The sequence below is a fragment of the Emys orbicularis genome, chromosome 7 (assembly GCF_028017835.1).
Source record: "Emys orbicularis isolate rEmyOrb1 chromosome 7, rEmyOrb1.hap1, whole genome shotgun sequence".
NCBI lineage: Eukaryota > Metazoa > Chordata > Testudines > Emydidae > Emys > Emys orbicularis.
In genome coordinates, this window is record NC_088689.1 from 1600459 (window position 1) to 1627475 (window position 27017).

General features: G+C 56.0%; 1 protein-coding gene across 2 annotated transcripts in view; it reads left to right on the plus strand.

Annotated features, from left to right (window-relative positions):
* The window catches only part of SLIT1 (slit guidance ligand 1), a 130089-nt gene that overhangs the window by 1875 nt on the left and 101197 nt on the right, over positions 1-27017 (plus strand). For both annotated transcript variants that reach the window (XM_065408481.1, XM_065408482.1), the window contains exons 2-4: positions 22151-22222; positions 23206-23277; positions 26220-26291. In XM_065408481.1, coding sequence (XP_065264553.1) covers positions 23213-23277; positions 26220-26291 — 137 coding nt within the window. In that variant the 5' untranslated portion in view covers positions 22151-22222; positions 23206-23212. The remainder of the gene's footprint in view (positions 1-22150; positions 22223-23205; positions 23278-26219; positions 26292-27017) is intronic.

A 27017-nucleotide genomic window follows, 5' to 3' on the forward strand; every position in this document is an offset into this window, starting at 1 on the left:
GGAGGGAGGCGGGAGCTGGAGCATGAATTCTCTGCTTGGCCAGTTATTACCATCCTAGACCTGGTGTGCTGCAGTGTTCCGCTGCTGACTGCCTGCTCAGCTGCTCCCACTTAGCCAGGTGGCCAGGCAACCCCACCAGGGGACCTAAGTCTGTTCCAGGCGGAGATGAGGTGTCATTTGTATTGAATGCACTAGGGTAAGCCCTGCCCTGGGGTGAGCCAATGGAGCTCTGCTGAGGATGACTCTGGCAAGCGTGGCAGGGAGATTTGTAAAGTGGGTGAAACATAAGAACGGTCAGACTGGGTCAGACCAAAGGTCCATCTAGCCCAGTATCCTGTCTACCGACAGTGGCCAATGCCAGGTGCCCCAGAGGGAATGAACAGAACAGGGCAGTTATCGAGTGATCCATCCCCTGTCATTCACTCCCAGCTTCTGGCAAACAGAGGCTAAGGCCACCATCCCTGCCCCTCCTGGCTAATAGCCATTGATGGACCAATCCTCCAGGAACTTATCTAGTTCTTTTTTGAACCCTGTTATAGTCTTGGCCTTCACAACATCCTCTGGCAGAGCTCTGTAGGCTGACGGTGAGTGCGCTGGGTGAAGAAATACTTCCTTGTGTTCGTTTTAAACCTGCTGCCTACTAATTTCATTTGGTGATGCCTAGTTTCTTGTGCATCAGCTCCGGGTGTCAGGCTCCCAGGAAATGGGTGTCTTGGGGCATCTCAGCGTCTCCACAGCTCCTCTGGGCTGCCCCTCTGCTCCTTGGCCACCTGCGGCTGACCCAGCAGGAAGTGACGGGAGACATGACTGCTTTAGTTAATCTTCTCTGCATTGCACAAGGCAGACACCACCCTGGCCTATCAGCTCTCTCTGTCTCCATGCACAGCCAGTCCTGCCGCATTGGCACAGAGTCTGGGCTGGGGGGATGCACGTTTCTGGCCCCAGAATTACAGCTTTGGTGTAAGAGTCATATTACATGTCTAGCCTTGGCACTTGATCCCGATACAGGGCTGGGCCATGGTGTCTGCAGGGCGTGGGAAAGAGCAGCTCTGGGAGCTACCTGCACACCTTAGAATGGAGTGATAACCCTGGAACCTAATGATGGCAGTGGCATAAGTGTCATGGTTGTTAACATTTTAGCAGGAATGTCTAGTTACTCTTTCAGGTGTGCGTGGCCCCTGTGAGTCCTTGCTGGGGTGTGTGCTCTTCCCGTGACTTCCCACCTGTCTGCAGAGGCAGCACCTGTCTGGGAGCTCACCAGCTCAGGTGCAGAGCCAGCTCCCCGGGGCATCGCAGTGAGGGGCATCACAGGCTGGCTCTGTCTCTGGGTGCAGGGCTTTGTTGTTAATGGGCTCAGATCTGCGGCAGGAACAAAGGAAGGGCTGTGTGCGGAGGGGCTTGGAGTGTGAATGGCTGCAGAGAGCTGCCCCAGTATGCCCTGGGTGGCTACAGGACCTTTTTACAAAAGGCTCCAGAGGTGATCCCAGCAATTACAGGCCAGTAAGTCTAACTTCAGTGACAGGAAAACTGGTTGAAACAAAATTGTCAAACACATAGATGAACATAATTTGTTGGGGGAAGAGTCAACATGGTTTTTGTAAAGGGAAATCATACCTCACCAATCTACTAGACTTCTTTGAGGGGGGGTCAACAAGGGTGATCCAGTGGATATAGTGTACTTAGATTTTCAGAAAGCCTTTGACAAGGTCCCTCACCAAAGGCTCTTAAGCAAAGTAAGCTGCCATGGGATAAGAGGGAAGGTTCTCTCATGGATCAGTGACTGGTCAAAAGATAGGAAACAAAGGGTAGGAATAAATGGTCAGTTTTCAGAATGGAGAGAGGACAATAGTGGTGTCCCCCAGGGGTCTGTACTGGGACCAGTCCTATTTAACATATTCATAAATGATCTGGGGAAATGGGGAAACAGTGAGGTGGCAAAGTTTACAGATGATACAAAACTACTCCAGATAGTTAAGTCCCAGGCAGACTGCAAAGAGCTACAAAGGGATCTCACAAAACTGGGTGACTGGGTAACAAAATGGCAGATGAAATTTAATGTTGATAAATGCAAAGTAATGCACATTGGAAAACATAATCCCAACTATACATACAATATGAAGAGGTCTAAATTAGCTGTTACCACTCAGGAAAGAGATCTTGGAATCATCATGGATTGTTCTCTAAAAACATCTGCTCAGTGTGCAGCAGCAGTCAAAAAAGCGAACAGAATGTTAGGAACCATTAGGAAAGGGATAGAGAATAAAACAGAAAATATCATAATGCCACTATAGAAATGCAGGGCATGCCCACACTGTGAATACTGCGTGCAGTTCTGGTCGCTCCATCGCAAACATGATATATTCGAATTGGAAAAAGTACAGAGCAGGGCAACAAAAATGCTTAGGGGGATGGAACAGCTCTGGTATGAGGAGAGATTGAAAAGACTGGGGCTGTTCAGCTTGGAAAAGAGACGACTAAGGGGGGATATGATTGAGGTCTATAAAATCATGACTGGTGTGGAGAAAGTGAATAGGGAAGTGTTATTTACTCCTTCACATAACACATGAACCAGGGGTCGCCCAATGAAATTAATAGGCAGCAGGTTTAAAACAAATACAAGGAAGTACTTCACACAACACAGAGTCAACCTGTGGAACTCCTCGCCAGGGGGTGTTGAAGGCTAAAAGTATAACTGGGTTCAGAAAAGAATGAAATCAGTTCCTGGAGGGCAGGTCCATCACTGGCTATTAGCCAAAATGGACAGGGATGCAGCCCCATGCTCTGGGTGTCATTAGCCTCTGTTTGCCAGAAGCTGGGAATGGGCGACAGGGGATGGATCACTGGATGATTCCCTGTTCTGTTCATTCCCTCTGGGGCACCTGGCACCGCCCTGATAGAAGACAGGATCCTGGGCTAGCTGGGCTCAGCACGGCCGGCCTGATGAGGCTTGCACAGGCCCATGGAGCGCACTCGGTGAGAGACCCATGCTGGACCGGCGCCCTCATTACCAGTCCTTCCCAGACCAAGTCATTTACTGGGATTGAGCCTAATTAGGTCAGGGGCCTGTCAGGAATGGCAGCCAGCCTCTGCGCCTGCCCTGTGTGAGCGCAGCCCCGCGGCCCTGCCAGCGCCCAGCGTGTCAGCAGCACGGCAGGGCGCCTCTTTAATGGGATTTTCGCTTCTCCTCGGAGCAGTGATGATGACACCGCACGGTGACAGGGCTGCCGCGAGCTGTGGACACAGGGAAGCTCTAATGACCGAACCACCTTTTACTAAACCTTCGGGCAGGGGGCGCGGGGCTGGGTTTGCACAGACACTCAGGTCTGCCACAGCCCCAGGCTCGTCCCGCTGGGAGCTCGGCAGGACCCACAGCGTCTGTTCTCTAGCCCCCCGCCCGTCAGTGCGCTCGGAGCAGCGCGTGAAGCTGACAGCCCCAAGAGACGCGCCCGCTGGCATCTCTGGGAGCGGCCGGTCTCAGCGCCTCTCCGGCTGCTCCTGCTGCCGTTTCCCCCAGCTGCTCAGGGGCGTGAGACGTTCTCCTATGCGGGGCTCTGACTCCTGAGTTGGAAATAGTCCCGCGGGTGCAGTGAATCCAGCCCAGCGTCCCGGCTGTGACCGGAGCCAGCCCCAGCCACTGCAGAGAACCCCTGGCACTTACCATGGACTCTGATGGCAAGAGCTTGGACTCTCCACTTGTGCCCCGGAGCCTGCCACGCGCAGCGTCTCGTACTGGGGGTTCTTCCTTTGCACTGAGCCCGTTGGCACGCTTGGGGCCCTTGGGCAGAGCTGGGCTGGGAGCTCTCGTCTCTCGCAGGCGCCGTTTGGGGGTTTTCCCAGCCCCACGCGCTAGGCTTCGGGGCTCTCTGCAGCCGGGGTTCTCCCTCTGCTCTGTCACTCCTTGGCGCGGCAGCTCACAAGCTGCGTGGAGCCTGTAAACTCCATGGGGCAGCCGAGCCCAATGGGGCCTGATTCCTGACAAACCATGGGCACATGGCATTTATACCTGGGACGGGCCTGCCCCCATTCTCTGCCCCCAGCGGGGTCACCTGAACTCCCCCAGGAGCCTTGTGGGGAGGGGGCAGAGAGTGGGCATGCTGGGAAAATGCCAATTCTTCACCAAAGTCCCCCACCTGACCGGCTCCCCCCCGCCCCCGCGTCAGATGCATAGGCTGTGGGGGTCTGATGGCGCCCGACACGTTTTCCAGCAAACGGGGCCAAGAGAAACCAGGAGCCAGCCCTGACTCGAGTCCTTGGGCCACATTAATTGCTGGGCTGAGCGTAGAAAAGCCCATTGGGCTCAGTGGAGCTGTGCCTGCTTTTGCCAGCTGTGAATTCGGCCCTGTGGGCTGGGGGCACCTGCCAGCTCCCAGAGGGGACCCCTGTTGGCAGTTCATGTCGCAGCCGGCCGCTGTGGCTGAGTCTGGAGGGGTCCGCGAGCCCCTCTCACTGCCTGCTGCAGCTCGAGGAGAGTCCCGGGGGTGCTCTGCTTGTCGGGTCTGGGAGTGGCAGGGGGAAGTTGAGGCAGGGAGGCCCTGATGTGTGGGTCTGGGGGGGCACGCTCCCCATCAGCACTCTACCCAGCACGCTGCACCTTCAGGTCAGGGGGCTACTTTCATTCGGCGCCTGCTTCCCGTAATCGATGGGCACTTCGGGTTTAATTAGCGGGTAACGAACTAGGCCAGATTGCCCCACCCTTGCTCAAGGCAAGTAGCCCTGTGTTCCCCAGGTACCCTTCTCACCTCTCCCAGGAAGGCCCTTCGGGTCTTGCTTCCCTGCTGTCATGTCATGAGCCAGTCTGCAGCCTCCTATCCTGGTGTCCTGGCATTTCATGGCCTGTTGGTCCCTTTGTTCTCTTGGGGGAGCCCTTAGCCTCACTTGGCTCTAGGATCTAATGCCGGAGCCGCCTCGCTGGACTGATCCTCAGCTGTAGGCAGCGGAGCCACATGGGTTTAGCCCAGCTGGAGATCTGGGCGGGTGACTTCTTTCTTGGACCCAGCTGAGCCAGGAGCTGCGGCTGCGGGAGGGTGGAGAGCCGTGCCTGCCTTGTGAGAGCAGGTGTGTTTCTAAGCCCTGTGTGCGCCTCCTGCCCACTGCTGTGTAGAGACATGTGCGCCTAGTAATGTTCATTGGGGCTCAGGGACGGGCGTTCGTTAAGCTGCCCAGCGCCGCCGCCGCGTGGCTCTATTCCATCTCCCTCACCTTTGGGGAAAAGAAAGTTACTTTCCCAGGGCGCTTCTTGTCTGACTTTCCCCAGCGTCCCATGGGGCAGGGACCAGGGTCTACTCTGTGTTTGTGCAGTCTGGCGCAGCAGGGTCCTAGGCACAACCATGATACAAATCCTCATAAATACTGAGCTCAGTGGGGGCTGCAGATGGTCAGCACCACTGAGAATCAGCCCCATGTGTGTCTAGCAGACCCCCCTCCACCCAGCCCCAGCTGCGCTGTTCCGTTCCCTCTGCCCCCGTCCAGTGCCTCCGGAGTGTGTGAAATCCTTCCCGTTTGCTGGCCCCTCGCGTCCGCAGCCCAGGAGCGCGTGTGGCTCTTGCGGATCGGCAGTGGCTTTGCCGGGTGCAAGGTGGGTTGTCACCTGCACACATTGGGAAATAAGAGACCTGGGCGCCGGAGGCCTGTGATGTGCAGGAGGTCAGACTAGACGATCCTGATGGTCCCCTCGCAGTCTGTGAGCATCAGACAAAGGGGGGCTAGAAAGGCCAGAATGGCTCAAGCTGACTTTCGGGTGTCACGTTGCTCTCTCCACAAGCAGGGCTGCTCCAAGCTGGGTACGCTGGCAGCACTGACCGGTGCTGTGCTGGGTAGGAGCTCGCCTGGACAGGATGGCAGAGTTCAGGCAGCCTCAGAGCCTCTTCATCCTGCCCCAGGACTGAAAGGCCAAGTGGCCTGTGAATCAGCCTCTGGAGATGAATGCGAGAGGTTTCCATTGCGGAGGAAAGGACACCCCGGAATCTTGAATTGAGATTTGCAAGGCTGCCTCCTGGGCTTCTGCCCACGCCTTTGGCAGCGCTGCAGGACCCGGCCTTTGCCGAAGGGCCTGGCAGGCAGCCTCAGCATGACCGTGTCTAACCGCTTTGGGAGCTGCCCGGCGTCTGCTGGACGTTTTCCTGGCCTCTTAATTTTCGTTCTTTGAGATCTTCTGCAGAAAGCCACGCCGCTTCTGTCCGAGCAGGGCGCTGACCATTGGCCAGAGAATCCGTGCGGGTTCCGCCCCACCCTCACATTGCTGCTGGGATTTGCTGGTGATTGTTGATCGCGTCTGCCTGATTTTTGGATTTGGTTTTGCTTTTGAAGTGTTCAGCTGTTGGCTCAGAGGCGGCCAGACGCTTACATGGGAGGGCAGGACATAGATTGATCGCTTTTAAGGCCAGAAGGGCCCATTGTGATAATCTAGGCTGGCCTCCTGCTGAGGGCAGGCTGGAGACCTGCCTGAGTCCATTCCTGTTTCAAGTCCAGTCGCTGGGGTTGAACTAGAGCATAACTTCTAGAAAAACATCCAATCCTGATTTAAACCTTTCCCGCGATGGAGACGCCCCCCCAGCCCATGGTCCGCTCTTCCTGGGGTGATGCCCCCCAGCACGCCTTATTTCCGGTCTGAAATTGTCTACGGAGCTTTCAGCCACTGGGTCTTGTTATAACTTTTCCTGCTGGATTGAAGAGCCCTGTACGATCACATTTCTGTTCCCCAGGTAGGTATTTATAGTGTGTGACCACGTCACCCCTTCGCCTTCTCTTTGTTCAGCTAACGAGACTGAGCTCCGTGAATCTCTCGCTGCAAGGCAGATTGCACAACCCTTTCATCATTCTTGTCGCTCTTCTTTCAATTCTTCTTCAGTTGTGGACACCAGAACTGTTCAGCTGATTCTCCACCACGACCCCAAATCTTTGTCAGAGTCGCGGCTTCCCAGGACAGAGTCCCCCACCCTGTAAGTGTGGCCTGCGTTCCTCATTCCTACATGTATGACTTTGCATTTAGCCCCATTAAAACACACGTTGTTTGCTTGCACCCAGCTTCCCACGGGATCCGGATTGTATCCGTGACCTCTGCGTTATGTACCACTTCCCCTGTCGTCGTGTCATCTGCAGACTTCCTCAGGCCTGGGTCACTGATAAAACTATTAACGAGCCCGGGGCTAAGAACCCTTCAGGACCCCCCTGGAACCTGACGGGCTCGATGAGGATCCCCCGTTTTGAGACCTCTCAGCCAGCAGCTGTTCAGCCAGTCCGTGTGTGTCGTGTCGTTCCAGGGACGTTGTGCGGTACCGCGGTACGGCAGCACTGCTACCTGGGCAGCCAGACTTCTAACCTCATCACTCAGTGATGTCAAGTTAGTCTGACAGCAGCACCAGTCTTAGCGTTCGGTCTCCACGGGCTGGTTGGGGAGAGCTGTCATCAGCAGCGTCGGGGCTGGCGCAGGAGAGCTCGAAGGAGGAAATTTCCCCTTTCTCTCTGGGACCCAGTGAAGGGCTTGTAGCCAGCTGCCAAGGATCCTCTTGCTCTAGGCAAGTGCAGAGAGAGCTGGCGCTGGCCCCGCTCGCTGGACAAAGGGGGATGCACTGCGTGAGTGCAGTGAATTGCCCCCGGGGTATTTGCTGCCCAAGAGGATGGAGGCGCTCTGCGCGGTGTCTGCCCCGGGGGGGACAGAGGGAGATGCAGACGATGACTGGAGCCCTGTGGCTGTTCGTGGGAGTGCAAGGAGCTGCCTCTCCTCAGGTGGCTCGATGGACAGAATAGGAGAGCAGCTTCCATCTGAGCGAGCGCCCAGCATGGCTCCGCTCCCCAGGCCGAGCTGCCCTCTGGAGCCCCAGGGTCGCGGGCTGCGGCAGGCTCTGCCCTGGGCAGGGCTCTCTCTGGAAGCCAGGCTGCTGCTCGGTGGATTCCCTTGGAGTCCTCCTCAGGATTGAGCAAATTTGCAATTCTATTCCAATTTCTCCCTTCAGCTCCTTCCAAGGCAGATGCTGTCTATATATCGCCATGGCAACGCTGGGCCTCTCTCCCCATGGAATTGCGAGCTGGAAAAATATTAGTTTAAAAAACTATGTCGTGTTTGTATTGACTGGAGCTGAGGCTGGTAGCGGAGAATCTATTGTCCCCACGTTGGGAAAAGTCACCGGTAAGAGACATTAAAGCCTCTCGGATTGGCCCCGGGTGGCCACTTTTCACGCCAAGCAGCAGTGGTTTCCCGGGAAAGTCTGATCCATCCCGGGTTTATTGCACCGTTTCAGATACATATTTTTGTCTTACATGTGCTGCTGCGTTGTTTCCCCCGGAGTGGTGCTGCTCTGCCGCCGTCGGCTCCTCTGAGCCGATACAGAGCCTGGGAGCGAGAATTGTCTGCACTTGGAATCGGTTGGCCTGTACAATCACTTCAAAACGGGGCTGTTATTTAGGCTCTTGTCTGTCTGCTGCTTCCCCGTACCGCACGCCCAGCCCTTGGCACGGTCTCGCTGCAATTCTCACCAGTGGCAGCACCCGGGCCCTCTGGCTCCAAAAGCACACGAGCTGAGAGAGAATCCCCATCCGCAGTAGAGGGGCAGTGATGTCCGGTGGAACAGTTCAGAGTACGTCCAGCAGGGGGTGTTATTGTTTAGTATTTGTAGGACCCCATTGGGCCGTGCGCTGGACAAACACAGAACAGAAAGTCCCTGCCCCAAAGAGCTGGCAATTTAAGTGTAAGACGAGAGATGACAAGTGGATCAGATGGAGGAGAAGCAGGAAACAATGAGAGAGCCTCAGTCGGTGTGGGCGGGGGGCTCAGCGCGGGCGGGCGGCCAGGGGGCTCGGCACGGTTGAGTGGGCGGTGGGCTCGGCGCGGGCAGGTGGGCAGGGGGCTCGGCGCGGGCGGGCGGGCAGGGGCTTGGTGCGGGCGGGCAGGGGGCTCGGCGCAGGCGGGCGGGCAGGGGGCTCGGTGCGGGCAGGGGGCTCGGCGTGGGCAGGGGGCTCGGCGCGGGTGGGCGGGCAGGTGCGGGCGGCCGAACCGTTGCTGAGTTTTGTGCAGACATTGCGGCAAAGGAGAGTTTTGAGGAGGGATTCGAAGGAGGACAATGAGGTGGCTTTGCCGATGTTTACAGGGAGCTTCTCCCAGGTGTGAGGGGCAGCTGGGGAGGAAACACAAAGGTGTTTGTTTGAAAATGTGACAAGGGGGTTCATGCACGTACACACACACACTCCAGCCAGCTCATTACAGTATTTGCATTTACTTCTAATTTCATGCTCCCTTTCCTTCAGCGTTTTCTCCGTTTCTGTTTCCCCCCGAAGCTGGGAAGCAGCGGGGGGCGAGGCAGTCTCTGCCCAGTGTGTAATGAAGTGTCAGGGCTGGAGCGTCTCATGGAGGCCACGCAGGATGGAGCAGGCGAGCGTTCGGAGAGTGCGATGCGACGTGGGAAATCACACAGCTCTGCGCAGGTTCCTGGGTGAGCGGGCAGTGTATAGAGACTACCCCGAAGGAAGAGAAGCCCACCTTTGGGAGGGGTTTAGTCTGGCCAGGGCCAGGCTCATCGCTAGGAGCAGAGGAGCGTAAAGTGAGGGGGAAGGGGATGTGCGTGGATGGGGGAGAATGGCGAGATGGAAATGCTGGAACAGAGTCTGCATCCCCGAGTGGGGCCCAATCTTGCCTGGTTCTGTGCCCTTCCGAGAGGTGCTCAGCACCGCCAGCTTAAATGGGGTCCTGCCTTTTTAACTCTCTGTAAACGAGCTTTCATAAAGCCAAGGGGCCATAGAAACATTCCCAAGGATTCAAAGAACAAGGAATAGAGCTGGTTGAGTGCCAGCAAGCGGCTCTTCCCCTGCAGGGTCTGAAACCCAGATTGTTGCTAAGAAGCTGAAAGTGCGAAAGCAAGGGCCGACGGGCTCCCTGGATCCCTCTGTCCCAGCCGGGAGAGACGCTGTAAGTGACGCATTGGATTTCTCCCAGCGTTAACGTCGAGGGCCCATTGGTAACACAGGCAGGGGCAGGGGTTTGTCGAGAACGTGGCTGTTCAGTTCACCGTGTTGTTTTAAATGAGAAGATAAATCGTGTGAGACAGAGACCCCTCGTGGTGTAAATCAGGGTAGTTCCCTTGCACCCGCTGCTGCCAGGCTGCGTTACAGCACCTGAGGATCTGGCCCAGACCCTGGCCTGTGGCCGGGGCCATTTCAGGCTTCCTGAGGCTTTGCTGAGAATCTCTTTCATGGCGTGAATTTTGGATGCAAACGCAGCTCCAGACAGCAGAGGCAGTGCCCATGGGGACAGAGGCGCTGCTAGGAATGGGTAGATCAGAAAAAGAGAAATGAATTTTTCAGGCCACTGGACTCTGAAAGCGGAGGAATACAAGCTCACCGCGCCGACGGCAAGAGCAGCGATGGAGCCGGAGCTTGGCAAAGCGAGGATGAGTCACCAGGCTGGGGACTGGAGTAGAAACGGGGTCTCTTGGTTCCCTAACCGGGGCAGGGAGGAGGGGGCAAAGCTGGGAGATGTGGGGATTCAGGAGAGCAAAGGGATGTGGATCATTCAAGAACCCCTATATCTGGGTGCCAAGGCTTCCCGCAGGAGTCTGTCCCAGCAGCCTTTGGGGCCGCAGATCCCTGCCGCTCCTAAACCGGGGGTGACAGGAGTCCTGCTTCGCCCCATCGCCATAGCAACTGAGTACCTCCTAATCTTCCGTGTGCTCTCCGGACGCCCCCTGTGAGGCAGGGACGTGCTGCTGCTCTCGCCTTGCCGACGGGGGGTGGGGCAGAGAGACTAAGTGATGTGCCCAAGGTCACATGGGCAGTCTGTGGCAGAGCTGAGAACAGAAGCCAGCTCTGAGTGCCATGGTAGTGCTCTAACCACTGGACTATCCTTCCCCTGTATCTGGGAAACAGGCGTGGCAAAGGCAGTAACTGCAGAACTCAAATCTTTAGTGTGTCCAGCTGGACTAGTGGACGGAGCACAGGGCTGGTCGTCAGGACTCATGGGTTCTGTTCCTATCTGCCAGTCATTGTGCAGCTGGACAAAGTCATTTCCCTGCTCCGTGCCTCAGTTTCCCCATCTTTCGAATGGGGATAATGACATTCAGCCATTATTGTATTAAATCAAGGGCTTTGAAATCGGAGGATGACAAAGAACTCCTCTGTGTCTGTGCAAAGCCCACCCAGGGGGAGGAAGGGCTAAGAGCTGGGGCACGAACCCCCCAGAGGTAAGTGAGAAAAGCATAAAACTCTCCTGTTCCCCAGCCCTAGTTTCCCAAGCCGGGCTGCTTGTGAGGCTTAGAAGTTTATTGTGGTGTCAGCCTGGTTTAATACTCTCTTCCGGCCTGTCCTCTGCTCCCCAGCGTTCACTGGCTGCTCCGCCCTCTGCTAGGGGCTAGTTAATCATCGACCGCTCTACTGTGAGCCCCAGGAAAGGGCTCTGCTCCTTGGCGTGCTCCCAGGAGGCACCTGGCCGGCTGGCCTTTGCTGATGGCAGTCTTCATCCCCTGTGCCTATGGGAGCTGCAGGCGGGTGCCCTGGGAGAGCTGGGCCAACTGCTGCATGGAAGCTCCTCCTTGCCAGCACTAGCTAGGGATGGCGCCTCCTCACCGTGCGGGATAGGCACAGGGCTCCCCTGGCGGCATGGGGCAGGGCTGGGCCGACGCAGGCAGTGACGTTCCAGAAGCCGACTGGGCTTGGGGAGGTTTACAGAATGCAATGGAAGGAGTTTGTGAAGTTGCAGCTGCTCAGGCATCATCATCGAGTCGTGGTGTCACCCAGCCTCAGGCAGGGACTAGGCCCAGGGCGCCAGGCGCTGCACGCACATCTCACGAGAGGAGCTTGCAATCGAAGTGTAAGCAGAAGGGTGTCCTAGGCAGGTAGAGAGTGGCTGGGGGTGAGGAGCACCCGGTAACAATGGACTGGCCGGGCAGATGGGCCGTTGCAGCCCCAGTCGAAGCGAGAGCCATGTGATCACGTCTGACGGGTGACGGATTAAGCACCAGATCTTTCACAACATGCCTCTGAAATGGCAGCCCCGTATGCTGGTGCTCGCACTCTGCATTGGCACGCGCCGATCGGGTCGTGAGACGTCGCACCACTTCCACCTGCAAAGGCAGGTTTTTCATTCCACGCCCGTATCTGGGGCAATTTCAGAGGCTGAATCAAGGCCGGCTGCATGTGTGGCCCCGAGAGCCCCAAATCGATCGGGCATTGCTGCAAGAAAGCGAAACTAAATGGGTCAACATGGTGGCAAGAGCCAAGTGTGTGCCAGCCCCTGTCGTGGTGGGCACACTCGGCATTCCTGGGCTTCGGGCATGCACTGCCAGGAATTATGGATGATCGGATCGCCGTGCCTGCCTTGCGCCGCTTTCCCCATCCATCAAGTCCCTAGGGAATAGATTTGATTGTGACCGTGTCTAATTATCCTTCACCGTTTCCATTCCATTCAGTTGCTACAGGGTGAGCCAGCCCCCAAACCCTCCAAGCGGCTGGGGCAAAATCCAGCAAACCCACAAGGAACTGTAAGCCAATAAACCGCAGGGTGTGACCTGCTACCGTGGTAACAAAGGGCTCATTCATTTGAACTTATTTTACCAAGGGATGTGGGGGATTTGCCATCACCTGACGTCTTCACATGGAGCTTGGGCATTTCTGTCTCAGCCGTGTCCTCGCTCAGCCGCCAGTTCTGGGCTGAAGGCAGGAAGCGCCTGGGCTGTGTTATATGGGAGGTCAGGCAAGAGGCCCGTAATGGTTGCCTCTGGCCTTTACCTCTAGGAACGACAAGGAAGAGCAAGTTATTGGCTGTTATTTCCCAGCCAAGGAGATACGAGCAGGTGCCCACACAGGCCTCGGGATGCGCCGGTGAGCTCTGGTAGCTGCATGGTACACGGCCAAGGAGGTATTTTTTACTCTGCTGGAATAGGGCAGCAAGGCAAAGGGTTAGCTACTGAGCAACAAGAATTTCAGAGGCCTGGGCCTGACAGGCTGTAATTTAGTATCTGAGGCACTGGGGGGGAGAAAGTGGCGTGAAGTGAAATCGCAGCGTTGTTGTCTTGGCAGCATTTGAAACACACTTTCACCTGCTGCTGATTCCCCTCTGGGCTCAAAGGCTGCTGCTCCCCTGAACAAAGAGGTGAGGGGAGTCTGACGGTTCAGTGGGATGATGGTCAGGTCAGTGTGCAGCTGTGAGCACGGCCCAGCCCCCGAACACACTGCAAACGGGGTGGTAGCTGCTGCACGAAGCTGGAGATGCTTAAAGTGGTCTGGGAGAAATGGGGGGATCTGTCATCATGTGGGAGCTACAGGTCTGGGAAGACAGTGCTGACAGCGCCGCGGCTTGAGGAAAACACGGGGTCTGTGGCCGGGCCTGCGACCCCTTGCAGATCACCCCCCCCACACACACACTTCAATCGCTGGCTGTCGGAGGGACGATTGAGCGGCACGAATGCCTTATGGTTCCTGGCGCTGGAGACGGCCGTGCTGCCCCGACTCACTGCACACGCTGTGCTGCCTGGTTTCTCTCGCCCCCTGCTCAAAATCTAGACCTGAAATATCTCCTAAATTACCCCAAATGCCCTGCAGTGTCCGCGGTGACTGAGGCTGAAGCTTTCTGTTTCACACTCTGGAGCAGGGGCTCTCAGCCTCTCCAGACTATGGTACCCCTTTCAGGAATCTGACTTCTCCCCAAGTTTCACCTCACTTAAAAGCGACCTGCTTACAAAATCAGACCTAAAAATACAAGTGTCCAGCGCACTGTTCCTGAAACATTGCCGACTTTCTCATTTTTACCATCTAATTCTACATACATCAATTGGACTATAAATACTGTACGTACATTTCAGTGTCTAGTATATGGAGCAGTATGAACAAGTCATGGTCTGTATGAACGTTTAGTTTGTACTGACTTGGCTAGTGCTTTTTATGTAGCCTGCTGTAAAACTAGGCAAATCTCTAGACGAGTTGCTGTCCCCCTGGCAGACCTCTCCGTAGCCCAGGGGTGCGCGTACCCTGCTTGAGAACCGCTGCGCTGGAGGCAGTTGGGCTAGTGGCTAGGGCTCCAGTGCACCCAGTTCCTCCGTGTGGCACTGACCAGCTGCTTGCCTTTGGTCCAGGTACGTCTCCCGTCAGAGCCTCTGCCTTCCCGTCGGGAGGTAATGGCTCCAGCCTCCCTCCCCGCAGGCCGGGGCTCAGTGAAGTGCTTTGCTAGCCTTGCGTTGTTGTTATCAGAGATTCCGAGGCCGAAGGGCCCACTGTGATCATCTCCTCTGACCTCCTGTGAAACATAGGCCAGAGACCTGCCCCGCAATAATTCCAGAGCAGAGCTTCGAAAAACATCCCGTCTGGATTTAACAACGGCCGGTGATGGAGAATCTACCTGGCCCTGGGTAAATTGTTCCAGTGGTTAATTACTGTCACCATTACAAATGTACGCCTGGTTTCTAGTCTGAGTGTGTCTGGCTTCAGCTTCCAGCCATTGGATCATGCTCGACCTTTCTCAGCTAGACTGCAGAGCCCAACAGTAAATATTCGTTCCCCATGTAGGTACTTATAGACTGCGAGCAAGTCAGCTCTTATCCATCTCCTTATTAAGCTAATTACATTGAGCTCCTGAGTCTGTCACTATCAGGCAGGTTTCCTAATCCTTTAAGCATTCCCGTGGCTCTTCTCTGACCCCTCTCCAATTTACTCACATCCCTCTTGCACTGTGGGCACCAGAACTGGACACAAGATCCCAGCAGCAGTCGCACCAGTGCCAAATCCAGAGGTAAAATAACCTCTCTGCTCCTACTCAAGAGTCTCCTGTTTATGCTCCTGGGATCACATGAGCTCTTTTGGCCACAGCATCACATTGGGAGCTTGTGTTCAGCTGATTATCCTCCATGACCCCCAAGTGTTTTCCAGAGTCACTGGTCCCCAGGGTAGAGTCCTCCATCCTGTAAGTGTGGCTGACGCTCTTCGTTCCTAGATGTGTACCATATTAGCCGTAGTAAAACGCATATTGTTTGCTTGCGCCCAGCTTACCGAGTGATCCGGATCGCTCTGAATCAGTGACGTGCCCTCTTCATTATTTACCAATCCCCTAGTCTTTGGGCCATCTGCAAACGTCAGTGATGACGTGTGTTTTCTTCCAGGTAAAAATGTTAAAGAGCCGAGGGCCAAGAACCGATCCCCGGGGGACCTCACTGGAAACACGCCCGCTCGATGAGGCCCCATTTGGAGACCTATCAGTTAGCCAGTTTTTAACCTGTTTAATGTGTGCCAGGTTCATTTTATAGTGTTCTCGTTTTTTAATCAAAATGTCCTATGGTACCAAGTCAAACACCTTACAGAAGTCTAAGTATATTACGGCAAAACGATCACCTTTATCAACAAAAATTGTAAACTCATTAGAAAACACTATCAAGTTAGTTTGACAGGATCTATTTTCCATAAACCCATGTTGATTTGCATTAATGACATCACCCTCCTTTAGTTCTTTATTAATTGAGTCCCATATTGGCCACTCCATTTATCTTGCGTGGGATCGATGTCAGGCTGACAGGCCTATAATTACCCAAGGCATCCCATTTACCCTTTTAGAAATTGGCACCACTTTACCTTTCTTCCAGTCGTCTGGAACTTCCCCAGTGCTCCACGACTTATTGAAAATCAACATTAACGGGCCAGTGAGCTCTTCAAAGCTCTTGGATGCAAGTTGTCTGGACCTGCTGATTTAAGAATGTCTGACTTTAGTAGCTTCTGTTTAACATCCTCCAGAGATACTAATGGAATGGAAAGAGTGTTGTTATCACTATATGAAGACACTGCTTCATCTGGCTTTACCCCCAAATACAGAACAGAAATACTTACTGAACACTTCTGCCTTTTCTGCATTATTGATAATTCTACCATTTCCATCTAGTAATGGACCAGTACCATTGTCAGGATTCTTTTTGTTCCTAATATATTCAAAAAATTCCTTCTTGTTGTCCTCAAGTCTGCTGGCCATAGATGTCGCCTTGTGTCTCTTGGTTTCCCTTATCAATTTTCTACAATGCCTAACTTCTGATTTATATTCATTACTATCAACTTCGCCTTTCTTCCATTTGTTATATATTATTTTTATTCTTTTACGTCTGCCTTCACTTCCCCTCTAACCTAGGTTGTCTTTTTAACCAGCACAACCTTCTTCCTCGATTGTGGCTTTTTGGTCATCTAGTCAAGTGTTCTTAAACGATTTCCAGTTATTCACATTTTTCGGATTAAATTCTTCCTCCCAGCTGATCTGGCTCACAATCGTTTTCAGCTTTGTGAAATGGGCCCCGTTAAAGAACCAAATGTATCTATATTACTTGTCTAGACTTTATTCTGCTTACACATTATAAATGTGACCGTCATGATCACTTGTGCCTAGGCTACCATTCATTTTTAGGTCTGTGATCCGTGCGTCTTTATCTGTTAGGACAAGGTCTAACACAGAATTCACCCACGTTGGCTGCAACTCTTTCTGAGTTAGGAGATTGTCAGTTAGAATGTTTAGAAACTCCATGGATATTTTAGTCCTGGCTGCATGATACCTCCAGCATATGTCACTCTCACCGATCGCACAGCTCTTCTTCCTACACACTATAGGTAGGTGTGTAAGGAGCAGACACCAACTAGGACCGTCTCTGGTCTTTATCTGTTAGGACATTGATCCATAAGCAGGCAGGATAATTTTCTTCCAAGATATCAGTGACTCGGAACAGGTGACGTAATTTTTGATGTACAGTCCCCTGGCCTAAGAGTGTGGGGCAGAACGAGCCCATTTGATCAGACAAATCACTCTAAAGATGCTAACGATCTAAGATGATCTGTCAGTGCCACATAGTTGCAAATTACACAGTATTGAAAAACCTGGGGTGGGACACCACCAACGTCCTACGTCCTTGGTGAGCGGGCTGAGCAGGGGCCGAGCTGGGTGTGATGCGGGGGCCTGGAGCCCAGGGAGTGGGAGATGACTGGGACTCTTGTCTTTCAGAGTGGGAGCCTGCCATTTGCTTGGTGCGTGTGCGTGCAGCGCCTGGGACAGTGGGGCCCTGTTGGCTTATGTATTCCAGCCATATCAGTGTTACAGCAGTTTAAAATGAGGTCCTGATAGGTGGGAGTCTGAACCCTGAGAAACCTCTAACCCAGGAACCCCACATGTGCACCATTAACTCTACCCCCGCTTCTGATGTGGCACAATCTGCATCCGTGGGTGCATTTTAGAGCACTTTGGAAAATCGGCACTCAGACATAAAGCTCTGCCTATAGTGCGTGTGTGTGCGTGTGCGTGTGTGTGGATGTGTGTGCGTGTGTATGTGTTTCCTTCCTTTTAGCCCCGAGTCAGCTTGGGGCAGTCGAGTCAGGTATCTCTGAACTCTGTTTGCCCATCTCTGTGCACCATGCCCTGGGCTCGCAGCCTTGCTGGATTGCCGCTGGGTCCCTGTCCTGCCAGGGGATGAGCAGCCTCTGAGCGCTCAGCGCCTCTGGAGTTACTCCCCTCCTGGCAGGATCGGGCCCTTGTTCCCGGGGCAGGGGGGAGGAGGGAGCAGGGGAATCCAAATGTCTCTGCCTGCCTGGTGCCTAGGCTTGGCCTGCTGGGAGCTGGATGTGCTGCTGGGTTTCAGTTTAATCAGCAGGGCCGGGAGCGTCTATTCATTCCCACCGAGGCATTCATCAGTGTCCTAGTAACCTGCCCCCCCGCCCCCTCGCACTCAGGCGCACACGGCTCCATAAAGGAAGGAGCCAGGCAATCTCAGCAGCTGAATGGGATTTTGAGCTGTGTAATTATGAGACTGTGCCGGTCGAGCTGGAACTCATTAGCCATTATCAGCCGTTTCAGCCGCACAATGCCACCACCCCAGGCTGCGCGGCTTCAGTGTCTGGACACGCTGCCGAGGTGCTGGAGGCCGTCCTGCCTCTGACCTCGGCCCTCCCTCGGGCCCCACGCTGTGTAGGGACCCCAAGGGCAGGGCCTGGCGCTGCCAGGGGTGCGTTCCATCGAAACGGCTGCAAAGGAGCCTCTGCCGGCTCCCGGTGTGGGGAGCAACAGGCAATGAATCTAGTCTCCATTGCCCTCTGTATGGGAGAGGCCAGATCCCACTCAGCGCTGCCTGGTCTGAGATCGCAGGCCCGGTCTGAGAGCACAGGCCCCGCGGTAGGGACCCCACTGCGCTGGCCGGTCCCAGGGTGCAGGCCCCAGTACGGACCCTGCTGCACTGGCCGGTCCGAGAGCGCAGGCCCCGCGGTATGGACCCCGCGGTGCTGGCCCGGTCCGAGATCGCAGGCCCTGCGGTAGATTGAAAGTGCCTGATGTGCTGCCTCCAGTGTGAGTGCACAGACTTGGCTGCCCAAACCCTGTGCTGAAGGCTCTGGCCCCAGGCCCCCCTGCCCCAACCCCGGCTCTTGGGGCCCCTCTGCCCCAACCCTGGCCCCAGGCCCCCCAGCTCTCAGGGACCCCCTGCCCCGACCCCAGCTCTCAGCACTCAGCAAGTGGGGGCTGAGCAGAGCGGTTCTTCGTGTCTGAGTTGGGAAGGAGGCGCTTTGCTCGCTGCCCTGCGCACGCACGGCTCCTGGTACATTCAGGGCATGGCCACGCTGCCGGCACTTTTGAGCTGCGGCTCGGGCTGGCACTCGGGCTCTAAGCTCCCCCCCACCCCCCAGGCTTCAGAGCCCGAGTGCCAGCCTGAGCCGCAGCATTGACACGGCTGTGTCTAAGCGCGGCAGCACCAGCCCAGCGCGTTTGCCAGCCCGGCTTAGTGCTCGCTGCCGGGGCTGTGGAGACGTCCCCCGAGAGAGCCTGCTGCAGACTGGCAGGGTGGGGGGCTGATTTCTAAGGGCTGCCTCCCGCCCCCCGCCCCGCCATGGCTCCATCACCCCAGTACACCTGGGCACTTGCCGATCAGGAATTCCCGGGTCCATTGGCCCCCTGCGCAGCCAAGTTCTGTGCGTCCCCATATGCTTGATGTGGCCAGTTTGGGGCGCCTTGCAGCTGTTCTACCAGCCAGGTGGGCAGAGCCATTGAGTGCAGGTGTTGCAGGGTGCTGCCCCCCAGGGGGAGGCAGGGAGATCGGAGCCTGGGGCCCCGGTTTGCTCCTTTGCTCTGGGTGAGGCCCCAAAGGCCAGGAATAGCTGGGAGACGATGCACCTTGACCCCCTTTGGTAGCCTGGGGGATGGGGCCATGCAAGGGTCGGGAGTAGCGGGCCGGGGATGACGTAGCCCCCAGGCTGGTTATAGTGCACGAGGGGGGACCTGTAACTGGGGCGGGCTGTGCCCTGCTTGCTAGCCGGAGCTGCAGTGATTGCAGTGGGGCAGATGTGACTCATTAGATGCCACCTTGCCTGGCAGGGAGGTGGGAGTAGCCAGGGGAGCTGGAGTTCGTGTAGTGTTACCCAGGAGTGCCCTCACTGCCGGGGAGACACTGACCCTCAGGGATCGTGGGAGGTTTGCCTGGCATTGGGTGCGGGCTTCTCCGTGGGCAGACACACAGCGGCCATCTCTGTACCAGGAGCCAGCCAGCCTTCCCTGTCCCCCTAATCCCCAGTGGGGTGTTTAAAGGGCTCCCGAGACAAAGGGCCCGGTCCTGGCTTAGGTGCGTACCTACCGCTCCTGCCGGCGGGACTGGGCTCTTAGGGTAGGGTCGCTTCCCTCTACCCACAGTTCTAGCTCGCCTGTCTGGCGCTTCCTTCTCGGGAGGGGGGGGTGTCAGTCACACCAAAATGGTGGCCGTATTAATTGATGCAGTGGCTAATGACAAATAATTTGCATGCAGAAGGCCTTTCCCGCCAGACTGTAGCAGCTCACTGGGGGGGGCCTAGCAGAGATGATTTTGTCTGTGTAGCCCCCTGGTTCTCCGGGCGGTGCTGAGAACGGACACCCCCCTTCTCTGCGCTGTGTGTGTCTCAGCCAGAGCCAGGCTGGGTGGGTGTTTGTCTGTCGCTGCCCCTCATTCCCACACCCTCCTGACACCTGGGAATGAATCAGCGCAGCCTCCGGACTTCAGGCTTGCAGCTCCCCTGGGAGTTCTGGCTGGCTCTGAGCCCCACGGCTTTTGTGGGTGAAACCTGACTCCGGAAGAAACAATGGGGTTTGTGTTAGTGTCTCCTGCGTGGGAAACTTTAAACGCGGTTTATTTTCCAAACCGACGTTTCTGGGAGCTGCTTTGATACCACTGAAAACAAACCTAGGGCAGTGGGCTGGGTCTGTGGGGGTTGGGGGGGGGGAGCGCAGGGCTCCAAAAGACCACAGTGTGTGTGGGGGAAGGGAAAGGCTTCCAATGACTGGCTGCCAGCCTCCAGCGCAGACGTTCCAGGGGTCCAGGCGGCTCTCCCTAAGGAGGCTTGTTCCAGGAGAGCTGGGTGAGGCTGAGAGCAAGGTGCGACGTGACTCAGGTTTTGTGCCGTGGTGTAAACCTGGCTCTCAGCTGCAGATAGGCACGTTGGGGGGCCTCCCTGCTAATTTATAGGAGTTCAGAAACCTCCGTGGCTCCGTGCGTTTGGGTCTCTGCAGATGCTGGATCTTTGCTGCATCGGCGCTAGGGGACGGCGTTCCAGGGCTTTGTGCACATACAGTGGGCACTGGGCAGCTGTCGCTGTTCCTGAGCCGTTCATTGCTTTGGTGGCAGCGACGTTATCCCTCCCACCCAGAGAGCAGCGTGTGTGTGAGTGGGGGGGGGGGGGTGCAGGGAGCTGCCCTGCTTCTGCCCACCCTGCATTCAATGCCATTGAAGGGGGACACATTAAAAACTAATACATGGCAATGCTTTTGCACACGGCCCACAAGGAGCCTGTGGAACTTGCTGCTACAAGATCTCATTGAGGCCAAGAGCCAAGCGCTGGCCATTGGCCTGGATAATGGGTGTGACGTGACATTCCACATTCCTTATGGACATATGCTGATGATATGAATATGACATAACTGAGATATACTTTTATGCCAGGTGGCTCATGTGAGATATCCTTGGAAAGGTTCTGATTTACTGAATGCTCCTCCTCTCCATGGCCTCTCCATTTCCTCCTCTCCATGGCCTGTCTGCCCAAGAAGAAAAACTGAAGGCAAGGGAGAGTCCAGCCTGAGACAGGGGTCTAGTCTGAAAAGGAATAGAACTGGAACTCTGAACCACAGAAACTTTGCAACCTGCCCACAACAATATCTAGGGCAGTGATTCTCAGACTTTTGTCCTGGTGACCCCTTTCACATAGCAAGCCTCTGAGTGCGACCCCCCCCCTATAAATTAAAAACACTTTTAAATATATTTAACACCATTATAAATGCTGGAGGCAAAGCGGGGTGTGGGGTGGGGGCTGACAGCTCATGACCCCCCATGTAATAACCTCACAGCCCCCTGTGGGGTCCCAACCCCCAGTTTGAGTACCCCTGGTCTAGGGTGAGAAATACTATTTGTAACTGATTTCTTTAGTGAAACTAGCTTAGTTTGCGTGTTTGATTTCATTTGCTTAGTAATCGGCTTTGTTCTGTTTGTTACCCCTTTTATCACTTAAAATCTGCCTTTTATATTAAATAAAATTTGTTTTATTTATTATTAAACCCAGTTTCTGTAATTTCTAACTGGGGGAAGAGGCAAGAAGTGTGCACACCTCTCTCCACCTTGAGGGAGGGGTGAATTTCATAGTATCTCTTTGGGTCTGCACTCCAAGGGAGCTGGACATCTGAGTGCTGGAGCAAGTCCCTGAAGCTGAGTGTGCCCAGAGCTGATCTGTAGCTGGGGGTGGCCCAGCCTGTGTGTGGGTTAGAGGAGGTTTTTAGAGCCTGGCTCAGCCAGACAGGTTAAGGGGGCCCAGGCTGGCAGAACAGGTAGACTCAGGGGTATCTCAGCACATCAGGCGGCTTCCCCAGGGGTCCAACCCGTCACAGTGGGAACATCCAAAGCCAGACTAACAGCCGGGGTGTTGAGAAGGGCTGTAAACCCCCCTGCTTTGGGGCATGAGCTGACCATTAACAACTGGCCATTTGCAGGGTCCTCGCCCCTTCCTGGCTAGCAGCTGGTGCCAGCCGGTGTCAGAGCCAGGAGTGCTGCCTGTTTCCAGGTCCATGGAGAAGCCCGGTTCAATCTAGCTGTCGTCTGGCACCTGCCTGCCTCTGGGGGAGCTCAGCCCTCCCCGTGCGCTGGCTGCGGGAGCCCAGGGCTCCGACCCTGCCTTACATCCGCCCCCGTTCGCTGACCGTCCCTTCTTCTCTCCTCAGGGAGCTGAACGGAAACAACATCACCCGGATCAACAGGAACGACTTCTCGGGGTTGAAGCAGCTGCGTGTCCTGTGAGTCCCCTGCCCCGAGCGCTAGCAGTGTCTGTGACGGGGGTGGGGGGACTGCCTGGCGGGGAGAGGCCTGCCCGGGCCGGGGCTGACCCAGATGGGACTCTGCCTTGGGAGGCTGGTGCTGCTAAATCCCAGGCTGAGAGAGAACTGGGGCAAGCAGGGGAGGGGAACCCGGGCTCACCATAGGGCCCCTGCTGTCGGAAACATGGTTTAAAGGGGGGGGGGGGTCAGAGGTCATTGGCCTCCTTGGTGACTTGGGCTGGGAGGCGGGCGACTCCTCTGACGGTAAAGGGGGCTGGGATGAAAGGAACAGTGAGCGTGTGCCTGAGGGTCCTGCTTCACGTGACTGACCGGGCCACGCCCCGGGGAGGGGGCTGGGTTTGCTGCCTGGTGACCCCAGTATCCCAGAGGGACTTGGGCCCTCGCCCTCTGGCTGGCTCACTGCCGGCAAGGCCTGCGTGCCCTCCATGGGCGTGGAAACTGGGTGATGGAAATGGATGCTGCTGGGAGCCAGGCCCGAGCTCTTAGCCGGGAGCTGCTCTGACGGCGCTGAACACCAACGCGGTGCGGAGGAGGAGCCGTGTGACACCCGTGGGCTAGGGGGCTCCCGGCTCAGTGACCTGGGAGCCCAGCACCATGGCGGGTGCTGGAGGGTGGCCGCGAGTGGCCTAGCTGGGGCGCCGGTAGGTGTCTGAACAAAGCAGCCCTTTCCCTGGCTAGCTCCCAGTGACGTTGACGGGAGGTGGCCGGGGTCCCTATGATGGTGGCCCCTGCTCCAAGGGAGCATGGCAGGGCCTCGGCCCCCCCTGACATGTGTGACGACATGGGCCATTGCACCCCTGGAATGAGCATGCCCTGCCCAGCCAGTCCCCGGGCAGGTCCCCAGGCTGCGGTGCGGGGGCTTCCCGTGGATTCCCGGCGAGTGAGCGCGCTGCCCCTGTGCGTCTCGGCTCTGACCTGTTCTCTCTGCCTCCCTTTTCCAGGCAGCTGATGGAAAACCAGATCAACACGGTGGAGCGGGGAGCGTTTGACGACATGAAGGAGCTGGAGCGGCTGTGAGTGCCTGGGCGCTGCGGGACAGGGAGGGGGAGAGGGGAATGGCCGCTATTGCTGCAGACAGCAGAAGGGTTGGTGGTCCCGCGAGCTGCTGGGGGGGCCAGTGGCTGTGCTATCGTGGGGGGGGGGATTTGGGTGCAGCCCACTGCTCTCCCTGTGCTGGCAGGGCCTGGCACTGCACTCATGCCCTGGAGAAGAGAGAGCATCTGACTGCTCTGAGCAGCCTGAGCAAAGACCCTTGTGGGGCTGGGAAGGGCTAAAGAGAATGGGGTGGGGGTCTGGAGCAGACCCTTGTCCATCCCTGCTCTCCAGTACAGTTCAGGTGCCAGCAGGATAATCTGTGGGGCAGGACTCCTGTGGGAGTGGTTGAAGTCAGACCCCGTTTGAGAGCAGGGCATGGCAGTGTCTCGGCGGGGCGCGGTGCTGGGGGACGGGCCCTGCTCTCTCGCTAACACAGACAGATGGCTGGAGGACAAACCGTTTTATACCCCAGCCGCGGAGCTGCCCGCCGTTTGCACTCAGACGCGTCCCAATCTGCTCCTTTTCCCTCGGGGATCCAAATAACTCCTCAGCGATGTGCTTAACGCGTCTGCGTGCCAATCAGCCACGAGCGCAGCTGGGACCTCGCCTAGCAGCGCCTTCAGGGCACTGCAAAGCCTGCACCAGCAGGTAGGTCAGCAGACACCGCACACACCGCCTTGGGCTGTGACCCAGCCGCTCTCTTCCGGGAAGCAGAGTCAGGCCTGCTCAGGGCTGGACTGGGCAGCCTCCAAGGCGCACACACGCGTGCTGATGACTCAGGAGCGGACGTTCATCTCGAATCAGAACTGACTCATGTTCCCGCAGGGCGCCGGGCTGCAGAGTGGGGCCTGCGGCTCAGTGGGGGCGCTGTCCCCTCTTGGCGTCCGCCTGCACAGAAAGAAAACCCCGCGGCAGCATGGCTCAGCCTCAGAGCCTGGGTCGACTCACTACAGGGCTAAAAATAACAGTGTGGACCTTCCTGCTTGGGCTGAACCTCGGGCTCTGAGACCTCCCGCTTTCAGGTTCCAGAGCCCTGGCCCCAGCCCGAGTGGGAACATCTGCACTGCTATTTTTAGCCCCATAGTGTGAGCCTAAGTCAGCTGATCTGGGCTCTGAGACTTGCAGCCGCGGATCTTGTTTCGCGGTGTAGACCTAACTGAGGGCCGAACCCAGTGTCACAGTGAAGTGGTCTCCTTCACTTTCTGTCCTAAACTGCAGTGTTGCTGTGTGCTTTTTAAACAGCTGCTTGGCTTGCCCCAGAGGTGGCTGCATTTAATGGTGGAGGAAATCAGATACAACCAATACTAATATTGTGTATGTAAAGTACTGCGAACGAGGGCAATACCCGTTCTAGTTCAGTTGTTGCTAAATAAAGAGACTCTGCAAACTGAAAACCTGCCTCGTCCAAGCCGATGGGGCAGCGGGTTACCAGGCAAAACTGCAGCTGATATTGTCTGTGCAATCCTCTGTAAGTGGCCCCCGCTCCTGAGCACCGCCCCAGCTCTGAGCCTGGGCTGCACATGTAGTCGCACAGGGAGAGTAATTAACCATCGGAGCAGTTTACCAAGAGCTGTGGTGGATTCTCCATCACTGGCCATTTTAAAATCAAGCTGGGATGTTTTTCTGAACAATATGCTTTTGGTGCGGAGTCAGTGGGCTGGAGCAGGGTGTACAGTGGGGGGCTGAGAGCCATTGAACCAGACTGTAACCCCGGGATAGAGTGGAAACCACTTCCAGCCAGGGGGTGCGGCAGCCCCCCGTACCTCTAGACCCAGCACCTGTGTTAGGAGTTAGTGTGGACGTTCTATTGTTGGTGCTATCCAGGGGTCAGACTAGGTCAGTGGTTCTCAACCTGTTGGCCATTGCGAGCCGCCTGTGCAGCGTTCTGTGTTACATGGGCCGCATCCACACAATAGATATCCTGCCTGTATGGCCCTGCGGATGTCACATGGCCTGCAGCTCTGTGCTGATTGGGCCGTGGGTTGAGAACCAATGGACCGATCACCATGGTTTGCTTTAGACACATCACTGCAATGCTCCTGTGTGGCCGCTGCTCTCACACTGAAACCAGCGTCCAGGCAAGGAAACAAAGTCAGTTTCTAAACCAGTTCTGTTAAACCAGGGCGACTTCTGTGCATAGACAAGGCCCCCGCTCAGCCGTTGAGCGCTGCCAGGACGTCTCAGCAAAGGGGTGGGGGGGTGTAACTCCCGCAGCAGGGCGTAAGGCTTCGTGCTGTCGACTCAGAGGAAAGCCGCAGCAAAGGGTAGGGGTGAGCGCTGGTGGGTAGGAAGTACAGAGCGCGGGGGTCTGGGGCTTTGGTGAAGAAGGAGCCGAGGAGAGGCTGAGCGACAGGCTGAATTTAACTGCCCTTTGCTGGAGTCTGCTAGAGCTGGCAGGAGACCGCCTTGCCTTGGGCTGGGCTGGGCTGCACCAAAGCTCAGGCCTGGCTGTGCTGACGACGATTTCAGTGCGAGCTGCTGAAAATCAGGCCACATACTTAGGTACCTAAAGGTGGACTTAGGAGTCCAACTTCCGGGTCCCATTGTCAAAAATCTCTTAGTGCCTAGAGACTCCTGGGCAGGGTGTCCCACACACCCCTCGGCTAGCTATGGACTAAGAAGACTAACCGTTAAGGAGACGGGTGGTTCTCAGTGGAGAGAATGTGAGGAACGCCCTGATTTTGGCCCAGTAACGCTGTAGTTACTCTGTAAGGGGAAGGCTAACGTCTATGAGAGACCCTATATGGGCCCCCCCCAGCATTCCTCACTGGAGCCATCCCTGCATCCAGTTAAGGGGTTCGGAGCCATCCCTGCATCCAGGGGTTCGGAGCCGGGCACTGCGGCTCCTTGTTGGGCTGGGATCATTGCCTTCCTCCTTGAACAGGTGACTCCTTGTAACCCTTTCTCTCCCTTTTCCCAGACGGCTGAATCGGAACCAGCTGCACACACTGCCGGAGCTTCTGTTCCAGAACAACCAGGCCCTGTCGCGACTGTGAGTACCTTTCTTATCGCTCGAGGTTCCATCCTCTGCCTTTGGACGGCTCAGACAGCGAGGGGGCCCTGGCTCGCCACACAGAGCCGGGCGTGTCGGCGCGGCGACCTCTCCCGGTGGGAATGCAGCAGAGTTCTAGGGGTTAGATCCAGAGTTGTCGGCTGCTGCACTGGAGTTAACTGGGGTTTTATCCGAAGGGGAACTAACTGGGATGCGAGGAAACATGTTTAATTGGAGTGACGTAAATTCATTACCCAACATCTGCAGTATGAAAAGAAATCAGCCGTGGAAGAGCTGAAGGATCAGCATCTTTAAAGGCTGTTAAATGTTATTAAAGAAAAGAACAGTGCCTAACAAACTGCTTAGTATCCAGGCTGGCTGAGCAATGTTAGTATTGTGACATGCAGGTTTGTCTGTGCTAATGTGAAATTTAAAGGAACACAAATGCCCCAGGGCCCTGTCCAGCTGGAGTCCCAGAGACCTTGAAATGTGACACTTTTACACATGAAGCGAGGCTGTGAGCTCCGGTTTCTCCCATACCTTTCCTATGTCTTTCCTTTGGATCCCCTTGTGGGCCTGATTCTAAACTCACTTATACTGGTGTAACCCCATCGTCGTGTTCCGAGCTACTTCGAATTTACCCTGCTGTCTGTGAGAGATGAACCATCATGGCGAGCCCTAAGCAGGGGGTGGGGGCCAGCAGCAAAGCCCAACTTTGTGTGAAAC